This window comes from Aquarana catesbeiana, unplaced genomic scaffold (genome assembly GCF_042186555.1).
Source record: "Aquarana catesbeiana isolate 2022-GZ unplaced genomic scaffold, ASM4218655v1 unanchor236, whole genome shotgun sequence".
In the NCBI taxonomy this organism is placed as follows: Eukaryota; Metazoa; Chordata; class Amphibia; order Anura; family Ranidae; genus Aquarana; species Aquarana catesbeiana.
In genome coordinates this window covers 65,090-86,521 of record NW_027362664.1, presented here as the reverse complement: position 1 = coordinate 86,521, position 21,432 = coordinate 65,090, and the positions used below count along the sequence as shown (strand labels likewise).

The 21,432-nt window shown below is 46.7% G+C and overlaps 1 protein-coding gene across 1 annotated transcript in view; it reads right to left on the bottom strand.

Moving 5' to 3' along the window:
• Positions 1 to 2,046: 2,046 nt before the first annotated feature.
• Positions 2,047 to 21,432, bottom strand: part of LOC141121993 (uncharacterized) — a 31,253-nt gene continuing 11,867 nt past the window's right edge. Inside the window, exons 5-11 of the mRNA XM_073611779.1 lie at positions 15,070 to 15,087; positions 14,860 to 14,983; positions 14,646 to 14,743; positions 14,329 to 14,556; positions 14,043 to 14,249; positions 13,780 to 13,921; positions 2,047 to 3,450 (exon numbers count right to left, since the gene is read on the bottom strand). Coding sequence (XP_073467880.1) covers positions 2,456 to 3,450; positions 13,780 to 13,921; positions 14,043 to 14,249; positions 14,329 to 14,556; positions 14,646 to 14,743; positions 14,860 to 14,983; positions 15,070 to 15,087 — 1,812 coding nt within the window. The 3' untranslated portion in view covers positions 2,047 to 2,455. The remainder of the gene's footprint in view (positions 3,451 to 13,779; positions 13,922 to 14,042; positions 14,250 to 14,328; positions 14,557 to 14,645; positions 14,744 to 14,859; positions 14,984 to 15,069; positions 15,088 to 21,432) is intronic.

The window sequence follows — 21,432 nt, the reverse complement described above, 5'->3', positions numbered from 1 at the left end:
CTATAGTTAATAAGTGTCTACTATAACTTTGAATGACTGCGATTCAATTCCTTATTAGGGGGTGACATCTTTGAGAGTTGGATATATTATCATTTTTACTAAGGATTGTAATCTATGTGCCTTCCTTCATTGTGAATAGCCTTTGGTTTTATTTCAGTTTATCTGGAACGCAGCTAATATCCGCTATTTTGCATAAGCTGTCGCCTATATAAATAGCCATATTGTACGTCTAGCCACGCCCCTGATGACATCATCTGATGACGAAACGCGTAGGGAGGGGTTAGAACATGTGACACAATCACGTGCTGGGACCCAGCGGCCATGTCAGAGAATACCAACCAGCCGTTTGGCTAATAGAAATGTGCATGTCAGAAGACTTTGGCTAATAGAAATGTGCAAGTCAGAAGACGTTTGGCTAATAGAAATGTGCATGTCAAAATAAATGTTCACAGAACGGCCAACAGGAATGCGCATATGAAGACGCGCATGCGAATGGGAGCGTGCACAATGTTTCTTGGCCCTAGATGAGATATTTAAGGATGCTTCTGCCTGTGCTCTATGCTGACTGGTCTTCAGCTTTCCCTGTGTCCCTCCAGTGTGTTCCCTTGGTTGCTGACCTGGCTTACTCCTGACCCGATATCGGATTCCGCTTCTGTCTTGTCGTTAGTGCCTGACCCGGCTCATTTCTCACTTTGGCTCTCCTCCTGATTTGGTACCTCATTGCCCGCCTGTTGATGACCCTGGCTATCCGATGACCACGTTCCTGCCTCTGATCCTGACTTACCGCCCTGCTGGAGTGTCTGCCCGGCTGTCTACTGCTGCAGTTCTGCACCATGTAGAACGTTCCTGCTGCAAGTCTGCTGAGGGCTCTGACCAGCCACACACCCTGTCCCTGTAGCGCAAGTGGAGTGCTTCCTTAACCTCAGCTAAACTGCTGTGCACGGCTACAGTTCCAGATCTGATGATTCTCCTGCTGCCTTGGAAATCACATCTGCTGCTGCAAGTTCCCTGACCTACATCTGCAAGCACTCATGTTCCTCCTGTCCCTTGGTGCCCTCTGTTTCACTTCCAGTGGGGCCTGAGCTGGAGATACAAGAGAGGCCAACCTCATCATTTCAGTCTCCGCTCAGGTACATGACAGGCCATCTTGTTGGTTGGAAACGCTGGTTGTTTCTATATGCGATGATCTTACTATGAGAATGTGAGTTACATTCCTCTTTTTTACAATAAACCTTTAACTGGGATGTCTGCGCAATGAGGACTGTTTTATTTATATTTTGAGAGTATCATTGTCGTAGTGGAAGTATTAATTGACATTCATGCGGGCTGCTGGTGGATTATACCCCTGAACTGGCATCCATTACCTGCTGATCGGTGCTAGTGAAATCTTGCTCTGGTGGAGGTGATATCTTTAAAGTGGAGGATTGCTGAGTTTGCCATCAGATGATACTTAATGCCTATGTCTTTGCCTGAGGGTAAGAGTCAGTGTATGTAGGATTTTAGTACTAACTCTAGCACAATAGTTTTGTGTTTTTTGATATCTGTCTTCTGCCCTATGAAATGATCTCTCTCTCAGATATGAAATACGGGTACAACTCATCCATGTGGGCACAAATATCCACTCATGGACGAGCCCCATATATCACCATATCCACAAAAAACTTCTCTCTTAATCAAGACTGCACTGTAACAAGGCATTGGATGAGATACTCCTTGTATATATACATCGGGGGGTCTGTGTGCTGTTTTGACAATTTTAAGTGTATGAGTATGACCTCAGGTATTAGTATGAAGCCATGTCTGATGAAGAAAACTAAGGGGTCTACTTATAGAAAATTCACTGGACGAATGTGACAAACATTCATCCAGCCATTACATATTCTGGCCATAATGTAGCAAAGTGATTTCCTATGATGGTCAGCTCCATCTAATGACCATAATGGGGTATTTTTCCTGACAAACTTCCATTAGTAAAAATAGCACAATACTGCAATATGACCACTAGATGGAGCCAATGAAATCAGTGTATGAAATAAAATACAGCCAATATTCATCTTGGCTGGGTGAATGCTGCTCACATTTGTTCATTTTTTTTTTTATTGGAACCTTCAAAAGTTTGTGAGAGTGTACACCACAAAATGTACTCAGCCAATGAAAGGTAATGACTCCATTTTTATTTTTCTACTGCTATCAATGGCCAACACGGTACAACACTTCATCCATGTCTTTGGTGATCTCTGATCTCCTTATGAACTGTTTATTACATGATGAAGATCAGCCATGGTGTATATCTGAGGTGTATATCAGGGTGTGCTTCTTCCCCACATGAGAGCTGTGATGTCCAGCAACATTCATATAGAAGACATTTCCCACACTCAAGACACTAATACACCTCAAGGGTTGTGTGGGATCCCTGATGTACAGGAAGACAGGACTTCAGTGAGGAACAATTCCCTCACTCAGGACAGGAAAGTGGCTTCTTCTCTGTGTGAGATCTCTGATGTCTGTAAAGATTGGACTTCGCTGAAAAACATTTCCCGCACTCAGGACAGGAATACGGCTTCTGCCCTGTATGAGATCTCTGATGTGTGTAAAGATGGGACTTCTGTGAAAAACATTTCCCGCACTCAGGACAGGAATACGACTTCTGCCCCATGTGAGATTTCTGATGTCTGTAAAGATTGGACTTCTGTGAAAAACATTTCCCACACTCAGGACAGGAATACAGCTTCTCCCCTGTGTGAGATCTCTGATGTGTGCAAAGCTCAGACTTCACTGAAAAACATTTCCCACACACAGGACAGGAATATGGGTTCTCATCTGTGTGAGATCTCTGATGTGTGTAAAGATAAGACTTCACTGAAAAACATTTCCCGCACTCAGGGCAGGAATACGGCTTCTCCCCCATGTGAGATCTCTGATGTGTGTAAAGATTGAACTTTACTGAAAAACATTTCCCGCACTCAGGACAGGAATACGGCTTTTCCCCAGTGTGAGATCGCTGATGTATGACAAGGTCTGATTTTTGTATAAAACATTTCCCACACTCAGGACAGGAATACGGCTTCTGTCCCGTGTGAAATCTCTGATGTGTGTAAAGATGAGACTTCACTGAAAAACATTTCCCGCACTCAGGACAGGAATACGGCTTCTCTCCTGTGTGAGATCTTTTATGCACATTAAGATGGTATTTAGAATGGAAACACTTCCCGCACTCAGTACAGGAAAACCTCTTATCTGTTGGAAGGACGGCACCATTCCTCACAGTCTGAGGTTCCTCAGGATAAGAGGAATACGATGGTCCATCTACACTGTGTGGTGCCGGATGGACATTTGAGGTAGTTGGGTTTTCTCCTGGACTATACTGTGTGATGTCCTCATCTTCTACTTTACAGTCTGGAGACAAAGTGAGACAATCCTCTGAGGTTTTCCTCATCTCCCGTCCATCTACTAAAATAGAAATAAAAAGATTATTACTAGACATGAGCAGATTGGTTCCCCTAAACCAAGACTCCGCCTACTTTTGTCTCTGAGGATCTTACTATTCCCTCCTCAAGGTAACTAGTAAATGGGTCCTCTGTAGGGCTGCAACTAATGATTACTTTCATAATCGATTAGTTGGCCGATTATAGTTTTGATGGATCGACTAGTTGGATAAAAAAAAAAAAAAAAAGGTTGGTGTATAATTTAGTTAATATTCTTGAATATCCATATGCAGCAGTAAATATAAATATCCAGATATATAGTTGGATATTTAATCCACTCTGAGAATAACAGACAGATAGATGTATTATTAGGAGGTTGAATCTGGTACATTATCAGAATCAGAGCTCAACATTATTAAAATGTAAAAAAGCCCTAACGCTGTTTTGCAGATTTTCAGAAATTTTTTGTAAGCAACAGCTTGAGGAGCCAGTCTGTATGATGGATCCACAATGTAGTGCACTGGTAACAAGATTTTTTTTGGATAAATTCTGATGTCTCTTCCACAGACTTTGGATAGAAGTAACAGGTGTGGAAAAATTGGTGTTTGGGTGTCGGTGGCACCTTCACACCGCAAACCTTTAGAGGTACTCTTGATGAAAGCAAGAATTGGTCTTGCTGTTAAAAATTAAATTGATATGCACCTGTCAAACAGGTGTGGAAAAGTTGGTCTTTGTGTGTTAACTGTGCCCATGAAAACTACACCAAAAAAATTCTTCCAGATGATATCAACACCCCCAACGCTAGGCAGCCTAGAAATCCTGCAGAGATTCCACATCCCAAAAACACATCAGGGGCTTCATAGCTGCTGGTAATCCAGGACTGATTCATTTTGATAAATGTCAGACGATCCACGGAGTTTGTGGACAGACGCGTTCTATTATCAGTAACAAAACATCCAGCAGCACTGAAAGCCTGTTCGGAAAGCACGCTGGATGCAGGGCAGCCCAGCAGCTCCATTGGATACTGGGCAAGTTCTGGCTAGGGATGAGCTTCGAGTTCGAGTCGAACTCATGTTCGACTCGAACATTGGCTGTTCGCAAGTTCACCGAACAGCGAACAATTTGGGGTGTTCGCGGCAAATTCGAATGCCGCGGAACACCCTTTAAAAGTCTATGGGAGAAATCAAAAGTGCTAATTTTAAAGGCTAATATGCAAGTTATTGTTATAAAAAGTGTTTGGGGACCTGGGTCCTGCCCCAGGGGACATGGATCAATGCAAAAAAAAGTTTTAAAAACGGCCGTTTTTTCAGGAGCAGTGATTTTAATAATGCTTAAAGTCAATCAATAAAAGTGTAATATCCCTTTAAATTTCGTACCTGGGGGGTGTCTATAGTGTGCCTGTAAAGGGGCGCATGTTTCCTGTGTTTAGAACAGTCTGACAGCAAAATGACATTTTGAAGGAAAAAACTCATTTAAAACTACTCGCGGCTATTGCATTGCCGACAATACACATAGAAGTTCATTGATAAAAACGGCATGGGAATTCCCCAAAGGGGAACCCCGAACCAAAATTAAAAAAAAAAAATGACGTGGGAGTCCCCCTAAATTCCATACCAGGCCCTTCAGGTCTGGTATGGATATTAAGGGGAACCCCGGCCAAAATTTAAAAAAAAAAATGACGTGGGGTTCCCCCTAAATTCCATACCAGACCCTTCAGGTCTGGTATGGATTTTAAGGGGAACCCCGCGCCAAAAAAAAAAAAAAAAAATGGCGTGGGGTCCCCCCAAAAATCCATACCAGACCCTTATCCGAGCACGCAACCTGGCAGGCCGCAGGAAAAGAGGGGGGGACGAGAGTGCGGCCCCCCCTCCCTCCTGAACCGTACCAGGCCACATGCCCTCAACATTGGGAGGGTGCTTTGGGGTAGCCCCCCAAAACACCTTGTCCCCATGTTGATGAGGACAAGGGCCTCATCCCCACAACCCTGGCCGGTGGTTGTGGGGGTCTGCGGGCGGAGGGCTTATCGGAATCTGGAAGCCCCCTTTAACAAGGTGACCCCCAGATCCCGGCCCCCCCCCTGTGTGAAATGGTAAGGGGGTACATAAGTACCCCTACCATTTCACGAAGAAAGTGTCAAAAATGTTAAAAATGACAAGAGACAGTTTTTGACAATTCCTTTATTTAAATGCTTCTTCTTTCTTCTATCTTCCTTCATCTTCTGGTTCTTCTGGCTCTTCTGGTTCTTCCTCCGGCGTTCTCGTCCAGCATCTCCTCCGCGGCGTCTTCTATCTTCTTCTCCTCGGGCCGCTCCGCACCCATGGCATGGGGGGGAGGCTCCCGCTCTTCTCTTCTTCTTTTCTTCTCTTCTTCTCTTCTTCTTTTCTTCTTTTCTTCTCCGGGCCGCTCCGCAATCCATGCTGGCATGGAGGGAGGCTCCCGCTGTGTGACGGCGTTCCTCGTCTGACAGTTCTTAAATAACGGGGGGGGGGGGGCGGGGCCACCCGGTGACCCCGCCCCCCTCTGACGCACGGTGACTTGACGGGACTTCCCTGTGACGTCACGGGGAATGCCACAGGGAAGTCCCGTCAAGTCACCGTGCGTCAGAGGGGGGCGGGGTCACCGGGTGGCCCCGCCCCCCGTTATTTAAGAACTGTCAGACGAGGAGCGCCGCCACACAGCGGGAGCCTCCCTCCATGCCAGCATGGATTGCGGAGCGGCCCGGAGAAGAAAATGAAGAAGAGAAGAAGAGAAGAAAAGAAGAAGAGAAGAGCGGGAGCCTCCCCCCCATGCCATGGGTGCGGAGCGGCCCGAGGAGAAGAAGACAGAAGACGCCGCGGAGGAGATGCTGGACGAGAACGCCGGAGGAAGAACCAGAAGAGCCAGAAGAACCAGAAGAACCAGAAGATGAAGGAAGATAGAAGAAAGAAGAAGCATTTAAATAAAGGAATTGTCAAAAACTGTCTCTTGTCATTTTTAACATTTTTGACACTTTCTTCGTGAAATGGTAGGGGTACTTATGTACCCCCTTACCATTTCACACAGGGGGGGGGCCGGGATCTGGGGGTCACCTTGTTAAAGGGGGCTTCCAGATTCCGATAAGCCCCCCGCCCGCAGACCCCCACAACCACCGGCCAGGGTTGTGGGGATGAGGCCCTTGTCCTCATCAACATGGGGACAAGGTGTTTTGGGGGGCTACCCCAAAGCACCCTCCCAATGTTGAGGGCATGTGGCCTGGTACGGTTCAGGAGGGAGGGGGGGCCGCACTCTCGTCCCCCCCTCTTTTCCTGCGGCCTGCCAGGTTGCGTGCTCGGATAAGGGTCTGGTATGGATTTTTGGGGGGACCCCACGCCGTTTTTTTTTTTTTTTTTTTGGCGCGGGGTTCCCCTTAAAATCCATACCAGACCTGAAGGGTCTGGTATGGAATTTAGGGGGAACCCCACGTCATTTTTTTTTTTTAATTTTGGCCGGGGTTCCCCTTAATATCCATACCAGACCTGAAGGGCCTGGTATGGAATTTAGGAGGACTCCCACGTCATTTTTTTTTTTTTATTTTGGTTCGGGGTTCCCCTTTGGGGAATTCCCATGCCGTTTTTATCAATGAACTTCTATGTGTATTGTCGGCAATGCAATAGCCGCGAGTAGTTTTAAATGAGTTTTTTCCTTCAAAATGTCATTTTGCTGTCAGACTGTTCTAAACACAGGAAACATGCGCTCCTTTACAGGCATACTATAGACACCCCCCAGGTACGAAATTTAAAGGGATATTACACTTTTATTGTTTGACTTTAAGCATTATTAAAATCACTGCTCCTGAAAAAACGGCCGTTTTTAAAACTTTTTTTTGTATTGATCCATGTCCCCTGGGGCAGGACCCAGGTCCCCAAACACTTTTTATGACAATAACTTTCATATAAGCCTTTAAAATTAGCACTTTTGATTATTCATGTTCGTGTCCCATAGACTTTAACGGTGTTCGCATGTTCGAACGAACTTTTTTCCTGTTCGCATGTTCTGGTGCGAACCGAACAGGGGGGTGTTCGGCTCATCCCTAGTTCTGGCCAGTGGTTTATTCTCATGACCCAGTAAGCCAGTGGATCTTTGACTGGAAAGCTCTCCATCTCTGTTGGAGTCAGCGTGAACTGAGAAAAGCCATTTACTAGCGGGAAGTGGTTAAATATCGTGCCTGGGGAGTCCCCTTAGTCTGCCTGTAAAGTGGTGGATCTGTGTGAGTGCAGCAAAATGACTTTTTTAAAGGAAACAATGTAATTTAAACTTGCACGCAGCTGTAATGTATTGCCAGCTCCCGGCAATATAGATGAAAAATCGAGGAAAAAATATTGGCGTTGATTCTGCCCTCAAATCCATATCAGACCCTTATCTGAGCATACAGCCTGGAGGACAGGATGGGGGGGGAGCGAGCACACCCCCTCCTGAACCATACCAGGCCACACGCCCTCAACATGGGGAGGACGCTTTGGAGTCCCCCCAAAGCACCTTTTCCCCATGTTGATGGGGACAAAGGCCTCTTTCTGACAACCCTGGCCATTGGTTGACGGGGGTCGGTGGGTGGGGGGGCTTATCGTACTCTGAAAGCCCCCTTTAACAAGGGGGCCCCCAGATCCCGGCCCCCTATGTGAATGGGTATCGGGTAAGTTGGGTAGGGGTACATTCACCAAAAAAGTGTCAAAAAGTAAAAACCACAATAGACAGTTTTTGACAATTCCTTTATTAAAAAAAAAAAGAAGTCCCGCGATGTCCATCCATCGTCAATCACGCCGACGGACCCGAAAAATAGAAAAAAAAATTCTGCTTCCATAGGAGGCCTCCTGACGACTGCTGTCTTTTGGCTTTGACAGCTGGTAGATAAGCAAGGGCGGGGCCACCCGCTAATGTAACTGGATGACCCTGCCCCCTCTTGACGTCACATGACATCACATGACATCAGAAGGATACGGGGTCACTCGGTTACATCACAGGGTGGCCCCACCCTTGCCTATATAACAGCTTTCACAGCCAAGAGGCAGGATTCCCTGGGAGGCCTCCTATTAAGGTGGAGCTTTTTTTTTTTTTTTTTTTTATCGGGTCCATCGGGCGGCGTTGTTTGAAGATGGATGGACATTGCGGGACACTTTTTTTTTTTAAAGGAATGGTTGAAAACTGTCTGTTGTGGTTTTACTTTTTGACACTTTTTTTTAATAAATGGGTAGGGGTATGTACCCAATACCCATTTACATGGGGGGGTGGGATCTGGGGGCCCCCTTATTCCAATAAGCCCCCCGCCCGCAGACCCCGACAACCAATGGCCAGGGTTGTCGGAAAAAAGCTCTTGTCCCCATCAACATGGGCACAAGGTGCTTTGGGGAGGACCACAAAGCACCTACCCCATGTTGAGGGCAAGCGGCCTGGCATGGTTCAGGAGGGGGGGCACTCGCTCATCCCCCCCTTTCCTGGCCTGCCAGGCTGCTTGCTCAGATAAGAGTCTGGGATAAATGTTTTTTTTTTAAATTTTAGCGTGGAGTTTCCCTTAAAATCCATACCAGACCTGAAGGGCCTGGTATGGATTTTAGGGGGGACCCCATGCCGTTTTTTTTCCTAATTCTTTCATAGAGTTCCCCTTAACCACTTCAATGCACTGTATTATATACTGTACACTGACTGCACTGTATAAATAGTCTACACTGAATGCACTGTATATGTATGTATGTATATATATATATATATATATATATATATATATATATATATATATATAAATATATATATATCAATCAAACTGCCTGCACGCCACTAACCAACCTGCCTAATCTAGCTCAAGTTCTCTCAGTCTCCTCTACAAATCACACTACATATGACCACTGTGCAAGCACCCTTTTATAGTGTGGGGCGTGACCCTAGCCCCCTGAGCCATGATTGGCCAAAGGCACCCTGCCTTTGGCCAATCATGGCTCTCAAAGCAGATCACGCTGTGACTGTCCAAAGCATGCTTTGGCCAATCAGCAGCTGTCAATGCACTGCGATCTCGCAGTGCATTATGGGGTACTCTGCGGCACTCAAATTTGCCAAGAACGTCCCATATGTTCGGTTCGTTTGCGAACAAACACCCGATGTTCGAGTCAAACTTACGTTCGATTCGAACACCAGGACCATCCCTACTGTTTTATATATGTCTTCCTCTGCTTCAGTGCCTCCAAAACTGCAAGAATCCTCCTCCTCTCTCTCCTCTTGTGTGTTCTGTGGTGTAGGAACCTGCATAAAATGGGCCTTGAGAGGAAAGAAAGTCCTCCTCTTCCTCCCGTTGCTCTGCCTCAAGTGCCCTGTTCATAATGCCACACAAAGTCTGCTCCAGGAGGAACACAACATGGATTGTGTCACCGATACATTCCTTATCATAAAAATTAAGAGGGGGGACTAGGGAAATTGGGACTTTAAATGAGGCTATTATGGCTGGGTGAAGCCATGTGCCTCCATCCCTGTCAACTATGGCGAAACATACACTAAAGCGGCCAGGGCAGCAAAGTGTAGCAAAGGAGGTGGGACTTTATATGAAGCTAGTGGTGGCAAAAAGAACAAAATGGTGGGAGGTAAAATTTGTTTAATATCGCATTGAAACATATTTAACCAACATAGAATTGCACATACATGAAGTTTCAAGCCGCGAAACGCGTCGAGCTAATTCATGTTGTGAACTATTTATACACAGATTATGATATGAAAGTTTTTACAATTCTACCGTTTAAGGATTCAAGGACTATTGACCGTGCAGTTGTTACCCCTTTAATGCTTTTACATTGCATGAACACTGGTGGACCTCCTAAATTTTACTATTATTGTACATGATTGTAAACATGTTACTACCAGTTTTTGCTACTATAGATTTTGGCGCCTAGTTACGGGTGCATCTTCATGTATGTGCAATTCTATGTTGGTTCAATATGTTTCTATGCGATATTAAACAAATTTTACCTCCCACCATTTTGTTCTTTTTGTCACCACGAGCTTCATATAAAGTCCCACCTCCTTTGCTACACTTTGCTGCCCTGGCCGCTTTAGTGTATGTTTCGCCACATTCCTTATCATGACTCACCATCCTTGTGGCCTCCTCAAATGGTGACAGTACAGTGCATACATCGTTTTTGAGCAGCCATTGGCGTGGGGAGAAAAAGCTAAGCTGGCCTGAGCCTGTCGTTATGCTGTACTCACACAGGTACTTGTTGACGGCCCTCTGCTGCATATGCGGCCGCTGCAGCTTTGCCAAAGTCGAGTTCCACCTGGTGGGCATGTCACAAATCAGGCGGTTTATGGACAGGTGGAATTCCCGCTGAATTTCAGCCAACTGAGCACTGGCTGTGTATGAGCGTCTAAAATGGTTACAGACTCTTCTGGCCTGTTTTAGCAGATCTTTCAACCCTGGGTACCTATTTAAGAAATGCTGCACCACCAAATTGAGGATATGTCTAAGGGTGGACAGGAGGTTTGTGTCATTATCGCACATCACCATTCTTGGCACCAGCTGGCACGGCGTGAACCACCTCTGGGTCTGCCCCTGCAGAGCTGCAAGAATCTCTGATCCGGTGTGGTTCCTGCCCCCTAGACACACCAGCTGCATGGTACCTTTTAGCCTGACTCATTGAATAGATCCTTGAACGCTTAGGGGGTACTTGTGGTCAGCAGAGGAGGACATGGAGGAGGAGGTAGAGCTGACAAATCTTGCATCATCACCACTAGCTGTATGGAGACGTGGGAGCACAAGCTGCAGCACTGAGCCCTGTACTGCATCCTTCCGAGTTGCAAGCAGAGTTGGTTTTGAATGAAATTTATCACCCCTGACCATGCTTGCTGGACCACGTGTCAGCAGTAATGTGGACTTTGCGGCTGAATGCCTTGCCCAATGATGCCACAACATTGCCTTCCACGTGATGGTACAGAGCTGGAATGGCCTTACATGAAAAGAAATAGTGACTGGGAACCTGCCATTGTGGTACAGCACATTCTGCAAATTCACAGGGGGCAGAATCCCCCAGATGGAAAGGCAGGTGTGAGCAGGCACATTCCTGCAAAAGCGCTAGTGACTCTATTTTTAAATAAAGGGGTCATTGGTATCTGGTAAGCAGATATCTATTTTTACAAGGTGTATTTTCTTCTGTCTTTTGGTGAAGGAACTTCTTTTCTATCAACAGCAAGGAACTGGCACATCTTGGAAGATATCACTTTAATTAGAATTTATTTTTTACTGTTAATTACTATTAGTACACTATTGTATTGTTACCATTGTGTTGGTTTCTGGGGATTAGTGTTCAATCTCACTGTTAATATGTATACAAATCTATTTTTTTCTTTTAGTACACAAGGTACACATGTCCAGATTTGCCTGTGGACACATACACCGTGCCATAGGAACGTCTGCCTCTCCTTGTTGTCCTCCCAGACATGATGGGGGGAGCTTATTAACAAAATGTAATAAATATGTGGAAATAGATGCACTTTAACTTTAGTAGTCACTACACAGACACACGCCACTGATACACTATAATATACTGCAGTAAAGCTGCACCGACGCACTGCAATATACTGCGTCAAACGTGCAGTGACGCACAGAAATATACTGCGTTAAACATCACATAATGCAATGAAATATACGGCGTTAAACTTGCAGTAATGCACTGAATATACTGCATTAAACGTGCACTGGTGCACAGAAATATATGGCATTAAACTTGCGGTAACACACTGAACTATACTGTGTTAAATGGCACATAATGCACTGAAATATACTGCGCTAAACTTGCAGCAACGCACTTAATATACTGCGTTAAATGCCACGTAACTCACAGAAATATATAGTGTTAAACTTGCAGTAACGCACTGAACTACACTGCATTAAATTACAGGTAACGCACTGAAATATACGACATTAAACTTGCAGAAACATACTGAACTATACTGCGTTAAATGGCACGTAACACACTGAAATATACAACATTAAACTTGCAGTAACACACTGCATGTGACGGGGGGCTTGTTCAAGCCATGTAACCTTGGAGAGTACTGGAAGCTCCTTGTCCAGCTCCTCCTATGTGTAAGTTGTGTCTATTAGGGGCACAGGGTGACCGGAGACCCCAGTATGACCTCAAGAATATATAAAGATAAAATCCACCAATTCATCAGAGACCATTGCTAGATGGTCTGAGGTGGGGGTTGCTATGTGTTTGTTAGGTGTGGCTGTATTCCATTGTTCTATTGTGTCTGTCTGCTTTGGGAGAAAAGTATTATAGGATATGTATGTGCGTTTGCTGTGAGGAGGGAGGGGGAAATTCCTCCAACAGCTCTCCCTGCTGATTGGACAGCCTACTCCTCCCTGAATGAAAAGGGAGGGGGGGATTGTCCCCAATGTTACTTATGTTTCAATAAACAGTTCATATTCAGCAGAAAAAAAGAGTACTGCCTAGTTATTGGTAGCAAGCGGATGGAATATCTGATATCTATAGTCAGACTGGGAGGTAGCAATATATGACAGAAGCAGTCAAGCAGAGTGTGGGAAGTGATTCCGTGACAGCACATAACGCACTGAAATATACTGTATTAAACTTGCAGGAACACACTGAACTATACTGCGTTAAATGGCACGTAACGCACTGAAATATACAGCGTAAAACTTGCAGTAATGCACTGAAATATACTGCACTAATGCACAGAAATATACGACATTAAACTTGCAGTAAAGGCACTAAAGTATACTGTGTTAAACAGTCACTAGACTCACACTGACTGAACTATCACTAGATTCACACTAATATAAAGATGAATGATGGTCACTACACTCACACTGACTGAACTATCTCTATATTCACACTAAACTGATTTTCTACAATGACAATAGCATCACAATAGTACACTATAGCACACTCACTGTCTAATAGCACTGAACAGAGCCATGTTCTATCGCTCTCCATGCCAATATCACACTAAAAATGACATTGCTTCAGCCAATCAGGGATTCCAATGCACTATGTGGCGGCACAGTATGTATGACACATCTAGCCATACCCTGTCATGGGGCAGAAGACCCAAAACACATACCCCAGGTGCCTAGGTCTAGTAACATCTATGGTGAAAATGAACATTTTGCTGCCAGCTGAACCTCAGAATCTCCATAAATCCAGTCTAGATACATAAATTGTGTCTGCAGCACAGAGAAGGAAGATTATCCGAGAGAAATACAGGAATACAGGACGGGGAACACAGCTCAGGAAAGTGACCAGGGGATTACAGGCTGATATCACCCAGTCCCCGTCCTACTCAGGACCAATCAGTGAGCAGTATGGGTGGAGGAATGTATTTAGTGTTAGTGACCCACCTGTGCTGATCTCTGTAGGAGTGTCCTCCTCTATAAATGTCCCCGTTATTCCATCCTCCTTCATAGACTGCTGATCATCCCTGACATAAATCTTTTCTTCTTCTCCTTTAACCTCAAGTTTTATATTGATTGGATCTCCACTCTAAATCAAGAAAATGAGAGTGAATATCATCTGTAAGATATAAGCTTTAATATTGTGACATCACATAAAAAAGCCACACATTGTCTCTATAAGTGTGTTTTATAACCTCCGTCCCACCAACCTTGTAACAGTGAGGGATGGTGTGATCTTCCTGTGTGGAATCCCGGGAATATAGAGGATGGGGACATCTCTCTGGTGGGTTCCTGGTATTTGGTGGCTCCATCATATCCTTGTGTCCTTCTGATAACTCCTCCATCACTCCATACTCCTCATCCTCCTCTTTATACTCTTCTTTAACAACAATATTATAATCACTGAGGATTCCACTCTGAATATATAATAAAACACTCATTGTAACAAACATGCTGTGTATAAATCATATCTACCAATAATTGTCAATCATCTACCTGATGATGGTGAGGGATGGTGTGACCTTCCTGTGTGGAATCCCGGGAATACAGAGGACGGGGACATCTCTCTTTTGAATTTCTGTAGCTGGATGACTCCACCATGGTGTCCCGGTACAGATCTTTGTGTTCTTTTAGATACTCTGACTCCTCCATCACCCCATCCTCATCATCCTCCTCTTTTATCTCTTTTTTAACTTCAACTTTAGAATCTCTCAGGTTTCCACTCTGAATATATAATAAAAATGACATCAGTTGTAATAATGCAGATAATGTACAGATCCTAATGATACTATCAGTGATTGTTCCTCATCTACCTGATGATGGTGAGGGATGGTGTGACTTTCCTGTGTGGAATCCCGGGAATACAGAGGACGGGGACATCTCTCTGGTGGGTTCCCATTACTGGATCCATCTGTAGGAAACACACACACTGACTGAATACATTGTTTCTATGTGTTTATCAGATGATGGGGGATCTAGGTGGATCCTCCGTACTGCTCTCTCCTTTACAATAAAGTCTCCTCTTACCCGGTGATGTGAGGGGCGGCTGATTGTCCATCATGAGGTCCTTGTAGAGATCCTTGTGTCCTTCTAAATACTCCCACTCCTCCATGGAGAAATAGACAGTGACATCCTGACACCTTATAGGAACCTGACACACACAATGATACAGTCACCATCCGGACACATCCCTTGTCTGTTACTGGATAATGTCCCAGAATTCCCAGCACCGCTCACCTCTCCTCGATGATCTCTCTGGTGACTTCCAGAATCTTCTTTTTATTTCTCTATTCTATCAGGGAGGGAGGTGGAGGCAATGTGATGGTCATATGATCTCCAGACTTCACAGGAGGAAAACTCTAGATCTGAACACAAATAGTAAAATTAAATGATATTCCCAGAATCCTCCTCACCTCACCTTTCAGGTCTCCATTTTATTAAAGCCTCACCTCAGTCTGAGGTATAATTTACCCACACAGGACCCCCACACTCTGCAGGTTAAAAACGTGTTGCAGACATTCTAATATCATTACATACAATGCAGGACCAACAGGCCCACTTTGCTAGTGAGGATGCCAAGGGTCCGCCCACATCCTAAGAGCATCAGAAATAAAAAGCCAGATGGAGGGACATTGGGAGGAGGAACTGTGAGGTCAGTGTGATGTCATAGGACATATAATCTCTGGATGGAGAAACATTTAGAGAGGGAGATTTGAGGGGTCCTCTCTAGGAGGCTCCCATGGAAACCAAATCATTGTTCCTGGGTGTGTCCTACTTCTCCTAAACTGAAAAATGAACTTTGACCTTTACCATACAGAAATCTGTCAGGAATCTGTGAAAGTAAGCTCTCATGTGATCAGGTGACGTGCGGAGGAACGGAGTGTAAATAGCAGGCAATGTTCTCCAGAGCTCCTAATGGTGGGGATGGATTTTGCTGAGTGCTGGTGCCAAGTTTCCACCCCCCAGGATCACTGCAGGTGTGGAGAAAAGCTGTGTAAGAGGATATGGAGGAGAGATGAGGAGGAGATCCAGGAATCAGGATAAAGGTCATGACAAGCAACAGACGAGCGCATCCAAGAGATGAAGCCGGGGTCACTACACAGAAAATCAATCCAAGGAAACAACAGGCAGGACGAGGAATAGCAAGAAGGAGCTCAGAGACAAATGAGAATATTGCTCAGCCAATGGGAGATTATCTCAGCATGACTTACATAATGAAGGAGATGAGGGGGAGGGGAGGAAGTCACATAAGGCAGGGCTTGACAAATTTCCTTTGAATCTAGGAGCCAGCTAAAAAAGTTAGGAGACAGTTTTTTTAAAGGAAGTGTGGGTTGTCAGCGCTTGGGGCAGGGCAAGTAATTTTCAAGTAATTTGTGGGGTGCAGAACACAGGATATGGGGTGCAAGGTGCAGGAGAAGGGTGCAGGACATGTTGTGCTGCGTGCAGAATCCCTGGGGTACAGGGTACCAGAATAGAATGCAAAATGCAGGAAATGAAGTGCAGGGGAAGGGTACAGTGTGCAGAACGCAGGACATAGTTACATAATAGGTAAGGTTGAATAAAGACAATAGTACATACAGTTCAAACTGTGTAGGTGCACGTGTGTCAGTGTCAATAATCAATTCCCATATCCCTGTATGTTGTATTCTTTAAGATGCACGTCCAAGAGTCTCTTAAAAATATCAATACTCCCCGTAGCCACCACCACTTGTGGAAGAGAGTTCACATTCTTACCGCTCTGACAGTGAAAAAACCCTACGCAGTTTAAGGTTAAACCGATTCTCCTCCAATCTCATTGTGTGTCCCCGTGTCCTCTCACACCCCCTGAGATTGAATAGCTTTTTTCCTACAGAAGGATCACCACTGAGATATTTGTAAATCGCTATCATGTCCCTTCTCAAGCGTCTCCTCTCCAGCGAGAATAAATTTAGTGCTTGTGCTCCTCGTATTTGAGGTCCTCCAGCCCCCTAATTACTTTAGTCACCCTTCTTTGGACTCTCTCCAGCACATCCCTTCTGAGGACTGGTGACCAGAAGTGTACAGAATACTCCAGATGTGACCTGATCAGAGTTTTATAAAGTGGTAGAATTATAGTTTTATCTCTGGAGAAAATTCCCTTTTTTATGCATGCTAATATTCTGCTGGCTTTGGTAGCTGCAGCTTGACATTGTATGCTATTGCTCAGTCTGTCTTCTACTAGGACCCCAGATCTTTCGCCATTATTGACTCCCCCAGTGGTTCTCCCCCATGGAGTACAGGGTACCAGAGAAGGGTGTAGGTCACCACAGGACATGGGATGCAGGAAAAGGGGTGCAGGGGAAAAATACAGTGTGCAGAATGCAGGACATGGGGAGCAGGGTGTAGGACATGGGGTGCAGAATGCAGGACATGAGGTACAGGGTACCATAAATGGGTGCAGGTCACCGCAGAACACAGGGCATGGGGTGCAGGATACCAGAGAAGGGTGCAGGTCACTGCAGGACATGGGATGCAGGAGAAGGGTGCAGAATGCAAGACATGGGGTGCAGGGTGCAAAATGTAGAACATGAAGGGAACAGTGCAGAAGAAGGATGCAGGACATGTGGTGCAGAATGTAGAACATTGAGGTGCAAGGTGCAGGAGAAGGGTGTAGGACATGTGGTGCAGAATGCAGGACATGGGCTACAGGGTACTGGAGAAGGGTGCAGGTCATCCCAGAAAATGGGATGCAGAAGAAGGGTTCAGAATGCAGGACAAGGGGTACAGAGTGCAGAACATGGGGCGAAGGATGCAGAACACATAACATGAGGTGCGGGGTGCAGAATGCAGGACCTGGGGTGCAGGAGAAGGGTGCAAATCACAGGACATGAGGTGTAGGACAGTAATCCAATCCCCCACTCTCCTGTGTCCTCCTGCATGTCCTGTACATCTCCCCCAGCAGTGTGTGAGAGCAGAGTGGATGGAGAGGACATCTTGTGTACATAAAGCAGCATGTCCCTCCCTGGCTGGTTTCTTAGCTGGCTGCTTTGCAGGCTTGTCCTGGTTACTCCTGTAAGGACTCTGTAGTCCTGTTTCTCAGCACCTTGTGGGGATCTTTGTGGCAGTGCCGAGGTGGCGCCATGTTGGAGATTCGGTCCCGCTCCTTCCTCTCTGTTCTGCCGGAGGGCTCTGCAGGGACACAGGCAGCTGTGGGTGGAAGCAGGAGCCGATGGTGACAGTAATGCGGCCGCGGAAAGGAGAAAGATCGGCAGCGGGAGCTCAGTGAGATGAGTCCTCTCATGTCCTGTCCTGTCCAGTCCACCCCTCACTTCACAGGTCGGGTGTCATCATCTCCTCCTCCTCCTCCCCTCCCGCCTGGCCCCGCTCCGAGCCACATTCCTGTCTGAATAATGTGTCCGGGTTTCAGGCAGAAACATTATTCAGACCAACAGTGAGAATGACAAGAGCCCAGGGGCCAGGATGCCATTTCTAGTCACCATGGTGACCTGGGATGTGACCATAGAGACATGGAAATTCAGCTGGTTCAGCAGGGATCGGTCACATTTCCATCCATGTGTGGTCACTGCCGGATAAAAGTCACTCGATCAGCGGCTGCAGCCAATAGCTTCATCACTGATCTGTGTATTCTGAGAGCGGAGGAGCGCCCCCCATTGTCAGAATACAATAGTGCAGCGGAGAGGATTCCCCCATCCCCCTCCAATGTGTGGATGGGGGAATCACTTCAGTTTTTTCCTCTCATCCCGCTGGATGAACGATAAAACTGAACCATGTATGGCCAGCTTTGGAAACAAGATATATTAATCATCAACTGATCCCCCTGAAGGGGTTAATCTACATATTACCTCCTCTGCCGCCAAATCCTGCAGTGTCTTATCTCTACGCCTTATAAAAATGCAACTTCTTGTCTGAATCTGACATCACTTCCTGTCTGTATTCCATAGAGACTTCCTGACTGGGTAGAGGTGAGATCACCACCTTGTGGAGCTCAGAGGAACTGCAGCTTAAGAAACATCTTGTAGTGTGAACATGGTGTTCCGTCAGATTCGGCAACCCGTCAGAATATGTAAAGGAAGTGACATTCTGTCACCGCCATCTTGCTGCACCCCGCACTTCTCCACAGTAAGCATACACTGAGAAGGAGGCAAGCAGACATCTTGTTACACCCACTGGAGTTTTGCATTTTACACTTATTTATAAGAGTAAACTGAGGTTATATAGGGAAATACAGTACTTAGAACTCTGTCTGACTGGTTAGATGTTGAATTTTAAAAGTAGCGGCAAGCCTGCTCATATCATAGGTTTGCTAATCTGACAGAAGTTTGCTTTTAAAATTCAACATGTAAATAGTCAGATGGAGTTCTAAGTACTGTATTTCACTATATAACCTCACTTTACTATTATAAATAAGTGTGAAATGCAAAACTCCAGTGGGTGTAACCAGATGTCCGCTTGCCTCCTTCTCAGTGTATCCTTACTATGGCATAGCTGCCAACTGTCCCGAATTTCCCGGGACATTCCCGGGACTTGGACTTCATTCCCGGATTTGTGGTGTCCCGGGAAATGTCCCGAAAAATTCGGTTCCGGTTTTTGAAACCGCCGCCGCCGCCGCCACTAGAGGTCGGCGGCCGGCGGAGACATTGTCTCCGCCGGCCGCCATTTTGTTGAAGTTCAGGAAGACGGCTGGGGGGAGGCTAGACGAAGCTTCTGCGTCGCCGCCCACCCCCTGCCCCGCTCCGCCTCGGCCCGCCTCGGCCCGCCCCGCTCCGCCTCGCCCCGCTCCGCCTCGGCCCGCCTACCCCCCGCCCCGCTGCCAGTCTGATATGGAAAGGGGCGGGGGTTCTAGGTGGGGGGTGAGCGCGCGCACCGCTGTGGGACACGATGTGAGTGGGGGGGGCACTGGGGACACCTGATGTGAGTGGGGGGGCTCTGCCGGGGACTCCTGATGTGAGGGGGGGCTCTGCCGGGGACTCCTGATGTGAGGGGGGCTCTGCCGGGGACTCCTGATGTGAGGGGGGGCTCCGCTGGGGACTCCTGGTGTGAGGGGGGCTCCGCCGGGGACTTCTGATGTGAGGGGGGCTCCGCCGGGGACTCCTGGTGTGAGGGGGGCTCCGCTGGGGGCACCTGATGCAAGGACGGACTCTGCTCGGACATCTGAAGCAAGGACGGACGGCTGGTGGTAGGCGACGTGGCTGGTGACACGCTCAGGGATCCCACTGATTCTGCATTATGGTGAGTTGAATGATTTCATTTTATATTACAATGTAATAATAGAAATAATGCGCTTCAATCATCCTGACACCATAACAACCATGGTGCCGGGATGATTGAAGCATTAACACCAGGTGTTTGGAGTATCTTTATCTGCTGATTGTTAAACTTTCTAGAATACACATATTTCTATTGTGTAGGATCTGGGCCTGCTGTCCCTTCATTCCTCTCTCTCCCCCTCTCTCCCCCTCTCCATCCCTCATTCATTTCAGACTCTAACCACACCCTCTAGAGCCACGCCCATTTAAGCCACGCCCACAATTTCGCGTAAACCACACCCATTTTTCGTCGCGTCACGCTTCGCGCGCCGCACTTGTCTGTTTTTGCCAGGCCACGCCTGCTGACGAATGCCCCGCCCCCTAATTATTGGACAGCTCCGCCTACAGCCACAAAAGTGTCCCACATTTTTTTTTTACAATGTTGGCAACTATGCTATGGACAGGTGCGGGGTGTAGCATGATGGCGGCGACGGAACGTCACTTCAGTTACACATTCTGAGGGGTCGCCGAATCTGACGGAACACGGCATTGCACTGTCTGTTCATGTACTGTATATCCTTCACCTTTCTCTCCTCCCTGAGTGTGTATGAAGAGGCGGAGTTCTGAGTGTGTATGAAGAGGCGGAGTTCTGAGTGTGTATGAAGAGGAGGAGCTCTGAGTGTGTATGAAGAGGCGGAGCTCTGAGTGTGTATGAGGAGGCGGAGCTCTGAGTGTGTATGAAGAGGAGGAGCTCTGAGTGTGTATGAAGAGGCGGAGCTCTGAGTGTGTATAAAGAGGCGGAGCCCTGAGTGTGTATGAAGAGGCGGAGTTCTGAGTGTGTATGAAGAGGAGGAGCTCTGAGTGTGTATGAAGAGGCGGAGCTCTGAGTGTGTATGAAGAGGCGGAGCTCTGAGTGTGTATGAAGAGGTGGAGCTCTGAGTGTGTATGAAGAGGAGGAGTTCTGAGTTTGTATGAAGAGGCGCAGCCCTGAGTGTGTATGAAGAGGAGGAGCTCTGAGTGTGTATGAAGAGGCGGAGCCCTGAGTGTGTATGAAGAGGCGGAGCTCTGAGTGTGTATGAAGAGGTGGAGCTCTGAGTGTGTATGAAGAGGCGGAGCTCCTGCTGGAACAGCGGTCGGAGGAGGAGTCTAGGAGGGAGATGACAGAAAGCGCAGCAGACTTGCAGGAGTGAGCGAGGAGGATCCAGTTCCTTTGCCATCGGAGGTGAGGAGAGTGTGAAGGATGTTGGTGACTCTGGTAGATGAAAAGCTGGGAGTCATATTGCTCTGGTGAGTGGGGAAGCACTACTAAGGGGGCGCCCTCACCATCACGTGTGTAAGAGGTGGAAGAAGGCGTGGCTACACTACAGCTGGCACA